The following is a 13,278-nucleotide window of genomic DNA, read 5'->3' as shown; positions in this document are numbered from 1 at the left end:
CAAGCACAAAAAAAAAAAAGAAGATTAATTGTTAACCAAAAAAATCAATTTATATAGCAACACAATAACCGGACATAGAATTCCAACACATGACACCGGATCCATGAGACGGCTCTGCTTACTATTTCACCGCTGTGCTGCTCCACAAGAAACTCAATGGCATTCTTTTGTATTTAGAAGAACAAAGTGGGAGACCATTTTACTAATCCACAGGCCTTTTTGTACTGTATTTAGTTATTATGACTGGCTTTCTTCCTCCGCCATTCTGATCTAACTGTAAGTAGTTCTAGTACTAGAAGTTGCAGGGTAGCCAAAAGACACAAAAGACAAAGTAGCAGCAAGATTTAAAGAAAAAATGTGTCCCGTTCTTTTGCTGCACTGTACATGGAAGACAGGTATAGACCACGTGCACATTTATACATATAAATCAGTAGCAGAAAAGTGTACAGACATTTACATACTTATCATACCGGTTTTCTATGAATTCTTTCTTAACAATATTGCAGACATTAGATAGCTTGCAGTAGAGTTAAACAAAATAGCTGACACGATTCCGCAATGCTCCCAGCAAATGTCTACAATAGGACTGTTGGCATGTGTGGCATCACTCATTGTTTCTTATTTGCTCTTTTATAATGAAGTCACCTCACGCATTACTTCTATTTGACTGTTTAGCATTCAAGCAATGCAAATATAAACTTGTGACTGGGCTAATAAATATGCTGAAACAGACAGACAGTCCAATTTATCATCCAGCTGCATTCCAAGGTATTTATAGGTCTGTACCCTCTGCACACAGTCGCCTCTAATAATCACGGGGCCGGGTTCTCCTAAAATCCACCACCAGTTCCTTGGTTTTGCTGGTGTTCAGGTGTAAGTGGTTTGAGTTTCACCATTTAAGTCCTTGATAAGGTTCCTATACTCCTCCTCCTGCGCACTCCTGATGCAGCCTACCATAGCAGTGTCGTCAGCAAACTTTTGCACGTGGCAGGACTCCGAGTTGTATTGGAAGTCCGATGTATGTTGGCTGAACAGGACCGGAGAAAGTCCAGTCTCCTGCGGCGCTCCTGTGCTGCTGACCACAATGTCAGACCTGCAGTTCCACATACGCACATACTGAGGTCTGTCTGTATGATGGTCCACGATCCATGCCACCAGTTGTGAATCTACTGCCATCTCTGTCAGCTTGTCCCCAAGGAGCAGAGGTTGGATGGTGCGGATACATTTAGCGCATGACTTTCTGTACATAGATCAATGCAGGATATAATGTGTGCCAACAGATGCAGAAATATTATCATGGTAGAGTAAAATCTACTGGAACAATTTTTGCATAAAATCAGTAAGTTTCAAGCTGTGTTGAGAGATGTCGAAAATTATGTACATCCATTGAAAACTCAAAGCCAACATTTTTTAACCTGTCACAATACTAGCACTGTATAAATACCTTGATAATTACTAGGAGAGGAAAATAGGGCAGTTACAGGAGATGGCAAGTAGCAAAACAGTGTGGCAAATAAGCATTAGAAATTAAATTATTATAAAAGACTTAAAATCTTATACTTGTGCACATTAAAACATAATCTTCCCTTTTGATTATACATCAGTGGCTCCCATCCTTTATTTCTCCAACGTCCCCCGTGTACCTTGACAGTATATGAGGAGCCCAATACACCCGCCATGACACTTACCTTCTTGAACTTTTGCTCCAGGTGCTCATTTTTTTTTAACTCGCATTAATTAATAAAAGAATATTTGTTGTTAGTGCTATTACACTGGCTGTGTTTTGTAACACATGATACACCATTAGTAGACTGTTTCAAAAACAGAACGTATGCTTTTATTAGTTAGTTTTACTAGTGCTTGAATGTCTTCATCATAACATAAAATGACTAGGCATTTTTAGAGATAAATAACGACCAGAGATTACCAAAATACAGAATTTGTCACTGCAGATATGATTGACAACAACAAAAGCTGCTCATGTAGCTGAAGTATTACTTTTTAAAATCAAGCAAAAAATTATAACATTTCTGAAAATAAAAAAAATCAAAAGTAACTTTAAAAATGAAGAATTAGTCACAGCAATTTTTTCATAACCTAATTACAGAAGCTACTTTATTATCCTCTAGTTTTGGCAATGAAGTTTCCCTCACTGATAGCCAAGTTTAACACGAGAGGAAATGCAAATGCAGTTTCTCTCCACATTCAACTGTCAAGTCAGAAGAAAAGAGAAAGGCATTGTGGGGAAAAAAAAAAAAGATATGTAATGGCGGCCAGCCCCGGCACCTGCACAGCTTTCAAATTGACCGCGGTGGTGTGAGTGAAGTCAAGCAGCCATCTTCTTCATAAGACTGTCAAATTTTTGCCATCATTCTGAAACATTAAAAAGCTTTATGGCCGTCAGGCACGTTGTCTCCTTTTCATTTTTCCTGCTGGGTCATTATGAGGAGCTCATTCTCATCCTAAGCTATGGTGCGCAAATAAAGACGAGCAACCACTGAATTGAGAATTGCTGTGCGCAGATGGAAAGACCAAAAACAAGCACCTATATCAAATCAAGAGTGCAGCAAAGGTACAAGAGGGTAAATCTCACAGCCTGTGTAGGGGGGCTCTAACATAGTTTTGTGGTACACGTTAGAAGACTGAAGTTTGAGAACCTCTGCTCAAAGAGACACTTAACACTTTGTCCTGCTATCTATGATACAGTTAACTTCAAAAAGACATTTAATATCACTTACTTAATGTATAACAAGAAAGTACATAAACAGTTAAAACAAGTTCAGCAACCTGTATTTCTGATCTTGCTGCTTCTAGTCTGAGACAGAACATCACCAGCCAGCGCAAAAATCAACCAATAGGATTCAAGACTTGGGTTTGGAGATCATGCTACTGAGCAACCGGCAATTAACACGGAATCCCCACCAAAAAAAAATACACAATAAAACAGAGCATAACCAGTTGATATTGATGCTATCACACAAACTGGAAAAATAATTAGGCACTATATAGATTCCAAAAAAAAAAAAGACAAACCAAACAGACTACTTAAATGGTGACCTACCGGGTATTTTCGTTGTATTCATAAATATGAACTTTGCCAACAAGATTTGGATTGTTGTCATCACTTCCAACTGCAAGCATAGGGGAATGAGCACGGGAACTGAAAATTAAAACATGATATTAAACTTTATTTTGTAACAAAATAAAAACAGGATCAGATCAGTATTTTATAATACTGCACAAATAATCAACTCATACTAACTTATTACACCAAGTTCTGTCAAACTTCTTAAAGTATTTCAATAACTTTAAAAAAAAAAAATGCTCCACTGTTTGAAAACCACCTTAGAGAACACAAGTACTTGAATAGGAAATTATCCTCAAGTCTGTTCAAGCTAACAAGTCTACATGTGGAGCTTATGTCAAGTGAAACCGCAAATATGTGGCAATGTAATTGGCTATCTAATTGTTGTAGAGTCATACAGGTGCCAATTCTGTCCCATGGCACTGTGGAGCTCCTCTTATGGGGAGATGATGTTTCGTAGAAAATGAAGAGGAACAAAGAAGATGACATCCTAGAATGTCCCATGCTTGTTTCACTGGAGACAGGAAAGGGGGTACAGGTCACTTAGATGTAGCCAAACAGCGGTGGGCATTGTCCTGAGAGAAAACTCCATCAGGCAGACCGCCAATGCTAAGTGATATGATCAGAAACACAAAATCACTGACATAAAGCTGAGTGGATATTTCGAGGAGGCATTCTTGATGTGTTTCTTCAACAGCCATTATGTTTCGACCCTGGCCACTTATTATCTTATGGTAAGACTAATTTGGTTGTCATTTGTGTAAAAGATTTTTTATATCTGACTATATTGATATTCCTTGCTGTTTTTGATGCAAACTGGATCAGTCCTTACAGGTACAGCTATTGTGTTAGCAGACAGTGAGCACAATATTTATATACATACACACTCGTACATAGACAAACACTCAATATTTTAAGACAAAATAAATTGTTAGAACAGTTAAGCAAGAAATGAAAATTCTGCAATATGCTTACATGAGAAATTAAAAAGTGACATATATATAATATTCAAAAACAGAAACCAATTCTAACACCAGAACATACAATAACACAAGTCTGGGTGTGTGCGTGTATATTATACATATATATTTTATAAATGTAATATAAGTACACAGACATAAAACACAGGTGAAAATGGAGCTGGACATGACAAAGATTCAAGATTTTACTTGTAGCAGGACCACTGGACCGTCACCAAAACACCTGTCCAGTCCTGAAACCCTTGAGAATAAAAATAATATTTTTCAAGCTAATGAGCTGTATGGTCAGGCAGTTCACACGAAAAAGACTTCTCCAAATAATGGTCACATTTTATTTAATTAGAAATAGGACTGCTTGTTTTGAGAAAAATATAAAAAAAAAAAAAAACACAGCTTTAAAAATAAAAATAAATTAACAATGAAGACTCGCTACTGTGTTTGTCTTACAGACTTGTATGTATGTTATCATCCAGTTGACACTCGGAACCGGCCAACTCGATTTCATTTCAAAAGTAACAGGCGGGCGCAGTGGTGCTCAGACATAAAGAATGCTGGCAGTCACCTCCAGTTCACCCTCTGGTGGTCGTTCTGAGTGTCAACTGGATGATAACATTCAAACAAGACCGCACGATCACCCCCCATCCTACCCAGAAGGGGGTGGGTTAGGGTTGATTTCACCCCACAGTATTTTTAGTCAACCAATGAGAAACACGTATACCAAGTGTCATGAAAATCGATCGATCATACATACATACATACAGAAATACATACTAGATTTCAGTTAACATCAAGGTTGCACTTCAACACAGTAATGACTGTAACCTGTAGGAGCAAGCAGGCAACATGGACAGTGAACTTCAATTGTTTTTCAGTCCCCATGAATCAAGATGGTGGGAGGACAGTTAAAAGAGCACGTGGAGAAATAGAAACGAGTGGCAAGGGAACAGTGAAGATGACAGCCACCCGGAGTGTGGGGTATTCTGGTGAACTGGTCTGAAGACAAGGACTCAAAATCTATGTAAGCACTAAGGTCTATGAAATAAGCTTGTTTTATGCAAATGTCAAGACAATGAAACGAGTAAAGTGTTACATTAGGAGGGTCCAGATAGGATAGATGAAACCTGAGACTTTTTATTTTCACTTTAGAAATTGAATTTATACAAAGTAGCATGGTTCTTCTCACCTTGTTTTTCTCATTTTAGCAGACTTCTCATACCTTATACTCTCATCGTCCTCGCTGACAGTTTATGCAGACAAGGCCATTATGATTTAACTGATTCAAAGGATATTTTTGCAATGTTAACTTTGAATTGCTGTCACTAAATGAGGATTGTCAACATAACAATAAGGTTTGTGATTTATACAACTGCAGTTTTTAGCTAATGGAAAAGATTGACACATAATAAGAGTACGGGTCCTTCACTGAGCCTCCTACAACCTCCTACAAATAAAGTAGAACAAAGCCATCAAGATTAAAATTCCAACTACATGTTGATAGTGAAAGCCTGCCTATGAATATTTGAAATTCTTACTGCTTTTACTTCTGCATTGGCTGGAAAGGAGTGAAAGCTCAAGAATTATCCATCTATTATCCAACCCGCTATATCCTAACTACAGGGTCAAGGGGGTCTGCTGGAGCCAATCCCAGCCAACATAGGGCACAAGGCAGGAAACAAACTCCGGGCAGGGCGTCAGCCCACCGCAGGGCACACACACAGACACACACACACCAAGCACAATTTAGAATCGCCAATGCACCTAAACTGCATGTCTTTGGATTGTGAGAGGAAACCAACGCAGACACGGGGAGAACATGCAATCTCCACGCAGGGAGGACCAGGGAAGCGAACCCACTGCGCCACTGTGCCGCCATGCTCAAGAATTAGTTATATGGAATTCAGGCAGCATACTACAAAAGCTGTTTTTGACATCTGTACTTTTGTTTTTTTTAGCAATATTAGCGTTTATTTCAAAATGGAAAATTAATTGAACATACAAATAGAGTGAGAAGGTTTAATGGGAAACTTTGATACTATCAGTACATTTTACAGTTAACCTATTATCAGTGTAGCTGCAACATTAAACTACATTTTCTTCTTCTATCGGCTGCTCCCATTAGGGGTTGCCACAGCAGATCATCTTCTTCCATAACATTAAATTACATTTGCAATATTTATCTATATATATATTGTTACAATTCTCTCCTCCTCCACCTTGTGACTGAAGAGGATGGAGCACAGCAGAAACTCAGGGAGAGGGGCGAGAAGCTCTTGATATCTTAGAACATGCTCTTATTTACCAAATGAGGGTCAAAGGTCAGAAGAACAGGCACAGTAGGGACTGACTGCCCAACAGACCACATTAACATGGCTTGGGGAGTGTCTTTAAAAGGGATGATCCAAGAATTCATTCACTTCTATGATGTCATTCACATATACAGTACATAATCTGTATATACAGTTCCATACACAATTATTGGCATTTCTGATGACTATGAGTAAAACAAAAGGTCATAAAAATCACTTTTGGTGAATTATCCTAATTTCACTCTGACAAAAGATGACAGAAAACCACGCTTTAGCTGAAGTAAATTTATTCTGAGGAAAGCTAATTCCTCATCAAGAAATTGTTAAAAGCAAAACACACACACACTTGCTAAAATTACTGGCACACCTCCATTTAATACTTTGTACAGCCTACATTTTCCACAAACTCTGATCAACTTAAAAAAAAAAAAATCCAGAAATAAATGTGAAAAAAGGCTTCAGTTACACTTTGTTCATAAGAATTTCTAGAGGTGTAGCACATTACAACTCCTCTTTACAGGGGTGTCGGTAATTGTGTAGGGGACTGCATATACCTATACACATGCATATCTGGACATACACAGTGGTTTGCAAACAAGGCCCTTCACCAAGATTTGAAGTTTACGGATTTTCAAATCCTATACTCAAATTTTCTTGTCTCTGATATTTTTATTGCAAAGCACTCAAGCTCAAAATATTTTTTGATAATGGATAATATATAATAATTCTATTAATTCTAATATTATAATAAATATAATAATTCTCTTATATTACAAGAATTCCTAAAAAAGGAAATAAGAAATATGCTGTTGCACATATATTCGATTCCTATGTTACAACTACAAGGATTTTTACACAGATAATAAAAAACTGCCTAATGCAGCCTTATAATTGGCCTCCACCAGCGAGTCATTCAAATAAGCAACACACTCTCATTTGCGAGTCGCAGTACTTCGAAACACTCTGTCCTCTGTGAAATTTATAAGATACTTTTACAAGGCACTGTTCATATGATTATTTTTGTAAAATTACCTCTACAAGAGCGATTAGTGAAACCAAAACGTTTAAGCTGGTTTGAGGAAAAAAAAAAAAAAACAAAAATCACGTATGATGTGCAGTTTTATAAAATTTAAAACCAGCAATAAATAAATAATGTTGTCTTCAGTTTGTGTTTTAACTACAATTATCATGCAGAATGTCGTAGGGTAGAATCTGAACTATAAAAACATCGATTATTTACCTTGAGGGATTCCAAGAAATACAACTACAGCTGAGCTTACAAGATATTTCATGTTGTAGCGACCACTGGCTCAGGTTCATCACATCTGGTGCCTCGTATATCCTCACCACACCATCAGCTGAACACGTTGTAAGCATAAGCCCCATGTGTTTTGGTGCAAATTTTACGTCCGTCACCGAGGTCCGACTGTCAACAAGTGTGGTTCTTTTAATCTGTTTAAAGGCAAAACAAGAGTATTAATTACTTTAACAAAATCTTTTTGATTGTAAAAAAAAAAAAAACAATACAGTGGTGTGAAAAACTATTTGTCTCCTTCCTGATTTCTTATTCTTTTGCATGTTTGTCACACAAAATGTTTCTGATCATCAAACACATTTAACCATTAGTCAAATATAACACAAGTAAACACAAAATGCAGTTTTTAAATGATGGTTTTATTATTTAGGAGAAAAAAATCCAAACCTACATGGCCCTGTGTGAAAAAGTAATTGCCCCCTGAACCTAATAACTGGTTGTTCCACCCTTAGCAGCAATAACTGCAATCAAGCGTTTGCGAGAACTTGCAGTGAGTCTTTTACAGCGCTCTGGAGGAATTTTGGCCCGCTCATCTTTGCAGAATTGTTGTAATTCAGCTTTATTTGAGGGTTTTCTAGCATGAACCGCCTTTTTAAGGTCATGCCATAGCATCTCAATTGGATTCAGGTCAGGACTTTGACTAGTCCACTCCAAAGTCTTCATTTTGTTTTTCTTCAGCCATTCAGAGGTGGATTTGCTGGTGTGTTTTGGGTCATTGTCCTGTTGCAGCACCCAAGATCGCTTCAGCTTGAGTTGACCAACAGATGGCCGGACATTCTCCTTCAGGATTTTTTGGTAGACAGTAGAATTCATGGTTCCATCTATCACAGCAAGCCTTCCAGGTCCTGAAGCAGCAAAACAACCCCAGACCATCACACTACCACCACCATATTTTACTGTTGGTATGATGTTCTTTTTCTGAAATGCTGTGTTCCTTTTACGCCAGATGTAACGGGACATTTGCCTTCCAAAAGTTCAACTTTTGTCTCATCAGTCCACAAGGTATTTTCCCAAAAGTCTTGGCAATCATTGAGATGTTTTTTAGCAAAATTGAGACAAGCCTTAATGTTCTTTTTGCTTAACAGTGGTTTGCGTCTTGGAAATCTGCCATGCAGGCCGTTTTTGCCCAGTCTCTTTCTTATGGGGTCCTTTTGTGACCTCTCGGATGAGTCGTCTCTGCGCTCTTGGGGTAATTTTGGTCGGCCGGCCACTCCTGGGAAGGTTCACCACTGTTCCATGTTTTTGCCATTTGTGGATAATGGCTCTCACTGTGGTTTGCTGGAGTCCCAAAGCTTTAGAAATGGCTTTATAACCTTTACCAGACTGATAGATCTCAATTACTTCTGTTCTCATTTGTTCCTGAATTTCTTTGGATCTTGGCATGATGTCTAGCTTTTGAGGTGCTTTTGGTCTACTTCTCTGTGTCAGGCAGCTCCTATTTAAGTGATTTCTTGATTGAACTCAGGTGTGATACACCACGGTTAGGTTATTTTTTAACAAGGGGGCAATTACTTTTTCACACAGGGCCATGTAGGTTTGGATTTTTTTTTGTCCCTAAATAATAAAACCATCATTTAAAACTGTATTTTGTGTTTACTTGTGTTATATTTGACTAATGGTTAAATGTGTTTGATGATCAGAAACATTTTGTGTGACAAACATGCAAAAGAATAAGAAATCAGGAAGGGGGCAAATAGTTTTTCACACCACTGCATGTACTGTCCTATTATAGTATTTTCTTTTAAACAGCAAGCCCAGGATGAATTTTTCAAGAATCACAGCTTTGTCATTTTTGCATTTTAATGTTGCGAAAACTACATTTAAAAAGTAGATCTGCTTTACCACATAGTTAGGACACCACTCTGGATAACAAAACAAAGTGGATTTGTACTTAAAATTGCATTTAGTCCGTGAGGCATAGCAGAGAATATGATGTTCCCCGGGGAGTTTCTTATTTATACATTATGAATTGTTATCTATAGCTAATTTTGTATTCATACATCAACATTACTGCTTTGTGTTATTTATTATGCATGCTGTGTGGTGACAAAGAATATACATAAAAAGTTTAAATGGTTAAATCAATTTCTTTAACTTGAATTTCGTTTTTATCATTAGAGTGACTTTTTGCTCTTTTTAAAAAAAAAAAACAAAGATCTTCATCCCCTACAGACACTTAGGCATCATATTACACTGCACTGTTACGTCTATTTTGTTAACAGATTTTTACTGGCCAAGGCAATGTAATATACATTTAAGCAAGGTTACATTTTACTTTATTGTATTACCAAATTGTGGTATCCGTCAATAAGGGTGTGTAAATAAAGGCGAGCTTCAAAAGTGCGACCTCAATTGAGCGCAGCGAATAAAGGCAAATGCAACAAAATTATTAAAGAAAAATTATCATATAAAGGCAATGACTGAACGTTTAAAATTAACTACGAACGCCTTTATTCACCGCGCTCAATTGAGGTCGCCCTTTTGAAGCTCGCCTTTTTGTGCGCGCCCTTATTTTTAGAGCCTCAAATTGTGATGCATCAACAACATTTATTTATATAACACATTTTCATACAAACAGTAGCTCAAAGTGCTTTACATAATGAAGAATAGTAAAATAGAAGACACAGTAAGAAGATAAAATAAGTCAACATGAGTTAACATAGAATAAGAGTAAGGTCCGATGGCCAGGGAGGACAGAAAAAACAAAAAAAAAACTCCAGACGGCTGGAGAAAAAAATAAAAACTACTGGGATTCCAGACCACGGGACCACCCAGTCCCTTCTGGGCATTCTACCTCACATAAATGAAACTGTCCTCTTTGTATTTAGAGTTCTCACAGAAGGACTTGATGATGATGATGATCATCTGTTGTTATCTCTAATTTTCACAAAAATCTTTTCTGATTATATTCCTGGTTATCTATGAGGAATCTGAGGTTTTTTGCATTCAAGGATTTCAAATATTTGGTCAGAAACTGTCAAGTCAAGTTGGGGAGCCTGCACTGGTACAGCGCGTTGCCGTACCCAATACACAACAAAACAACTTGGGATCCCAGTTTTCAAACCCCCAGGCAGACACGCGGTCCAATCCCACCCTTCGGAAATGACCCTCTGTCTGCCGCAGCCAAGTGTTACGTGGGCGACCCCTTGGCCTGGTCCAGCCACTCGGGTCACCAACAATGAGGATCTTACAAGCCGGATCACCCTCGGGGAAACACACCACATGGCCGTAGTGCCATAACTGACGCTCCCTCACAATGCAGGTCATGTGCCTCATTCGGGACTCCGTGAGCAACACAAAGTCAAACCAGCGGTACCCAAGGAATTTCCGGACAGACACAGTAGTGAAGGAGTCCAGTCTTCGTCTCAGGTCACTGGATAGCGTCCATGTCTCGCAAACCATATAGCAAGACAGGAAACATCAGGACTCTAAAGACTTGGACCTTCGTCCTTTTGCATAGATATTGGGAGCACCACACACCCCTTTCCAGCGACCTCATGACCCCCCATGCTCTCCCAATCTGTCTACTGACTTCATAGGAAGAGTCACCAGAGTCATGAATATCACTGCCAAGGTAAATAAATCTCTCAATGAAGTCAACACTCTCTCCGCAGACAGACACAATGCTAATGGATGTACCCAAGAGGTTATTAAAGGCCTGGCTCTTGGTTTTTATCAGGACATTCGCAAGCCCAGACACTCAGACTCCTCACTCAGTCTCTCGAGCGCCCCAATCAGAGCCTCCATTGACTCTGCAAAGATCACAGCATCGTCAGCACGGTCAAGATCCGTGAATCTTTCTTCACCAACAGATGCCCCACAGCCACTGGACCCCACAATCTTGCCCAACACTCAGTCCATACAAGCATTGAACATTGCTTGCTTGCACTTAAGACCATCACCAATTAAGAGTTATTCCAATGGATGATGAGCGTTATTCTGGTTTCCATTTTCATATTTTTAGCAAACAGTAAGTTTTGCTGGAAATGCTGGGGCAGAAAGCGTAAATGAATGGAAAAAGGTTTTCAGTGTATTACTATGATGTATAACAGTAAAATAATGATCATGTGCAGTATTTTTACAGTGTCACGGTTCCTTATTTGTTTTAATGAGTAAGTGCAGGCATTTAAGATCAACACGATTATTTTGTGTAAGTCTAAGCTTATGGCTCAAAGTCGCATAACATTTAGATGGTGAAGTAGTCATACTTGATCTGTGGCTTTCCCCAGAATTTAATTTTGATTCAGTTTCCCATTCCTGGCACTGCGATTCCACCTACGTGTCGTTTTAGTACAGGATGGTGATGAGCAATGCGGCCAGGCCTGCAGGCAAGGTTATGGACAGGTAATGTTTTGAAATTTATGGCAGCAGTGACAACAAAGGGCATTGTGAACTTGGTAAAAAGAGAAGGGGGGATTAATCACACTGTAAACCTAGAAAATGCGAAACTGGGCTGTGCTGCAACGCATGGATTTTTATTTAACTTGAAAGAGGAAATACTTTCCTTTTCCTCATTGAATATTTTTATATGATTCATATCACATCTCCGCATACACTATGGGTCCAATAAGAAATTCCTAGATTAGATTTTATGTATAAAAAAAAAAAAAATATTGTGATGGACCTGGCCGAGACGCCCTTTTGAGGAGAGGACCGGGGTAGTGGACATATCACCTGCAGTACCTCCCCTTGGACACAAGAGGGCAGCCCCCTTGGTTAATATCAGGGCCACATGACCGGAGCTTAGAAAATCCACCCTGTACAGGCCCTTGACCACCACCAGGGGGCGCCTGGTCAGTTCCGGAGCCGTGGTCTACAGCATTTCCGCCACACCCGGAAGTGCTGTCTGAACTTGATCAAGGAGCACCTGGAGCACTTCTGGGTGAGGTACAAAAGAGGCCGCCTCTTGCTTGTGAGTGAGGAGTGGAGGTTGCAGAAGAAAGGACTGAGTTTGGGTGTATTGGAGCACTGTGTTTTGTGAAGGACATTTATATAAATAAATGTGTGTGTTCTGAACATTGTGGGTCTGTGTGTCTGTCTGTAGCCGGGCCAATCTTCTACTATATATATTCATAGCATTCGTAATCTGAAACATGATCTGATTGTATGGGTGGTTATCTACCAGGTAATGCATGTGGTTGGTCTGCAAGTCGGCCTGGTAGGTAACCACCCATACAATCAGATCTATGATCTGGTTCTCGCGACTGAGAGGGCGTGGCGGACGTTTGCCAACTTGCATACAATCAGATCGTGTTTCAGACTACGAATGCTATGAATGTAATTACTCCGATCTCCAGGCTGTCAAATAAACGAACCACATGCCGTTGCGCAGCGTAAAGTGGCTTCGCCTCTGACGCCGACATCCGAGGTTCGATCACCGCAAGGGGATGCAGTGGAGTGTGTACACCTGATGAGCCCAAATAAGGGCGAAATACATGTTGCGTACTTTTTGCATTATTTGACAGTAAAACTATATACAAATATATAAAATCACTGTACAGCCTCTTCTAAAGACCAGGATTTAGGGAAAAAGTCAATAGTGATATATGCATTGTTCATAGTTCAGTAGAAAGACAGTTTAAAATTCCACTT

General features: G+C 39.1%; 1 protein-coding gene across 3 annotated transcripts in view; it reads right to left on the bottom strand.

Moving 5' to 3' along the window:
* Window positions 1–13,278, bottom strand: part of seh1l (SEH1-like (S. cerevisiae)) — a 39,847-nt gene that overhangs the window by 15,355 nt on the left and 11,214 nt on the right. For all 3 annotated transcript variants that reach the window (XM_039738115.1, XM_039738114.1, XM_039738113.1), the window contains exons 4-5: window positions 7,612–7,823; window positions 3,062–3,160 (exon numbers count right to left, since the gene is read on the bottom strand). In XM_039738115.1, coding sequence (XP_039594049.1) covers window positions 3,062–3,160; window positions 7,612–7,823 — 311 coding nt within the window. The remainder of the gene's footprint in view (window positions 1–3,061; window positions 3,161–7,611; window positions 7,824–13,278) is intronic.

The sequence above is a fragment of the Polypterus senegalus genome, chromosome 16, assembly GCF_016835505.1.
Source record: "Polypterus senegalus isolate Bchr_013 chromosome 16, ASM1683550v1, whole genome shotgun sequence".
In the NCBI taxonomy this organism is placed as follows: Eukaryota; Metazoa; Chordata; class Cladistia; order Polypteriformes; family Polypteridae; genus Polypterus; species Polypterus senegalus.
This window is presented reverse-complemented; position numbering and strand designations above follow the sequence as displayed.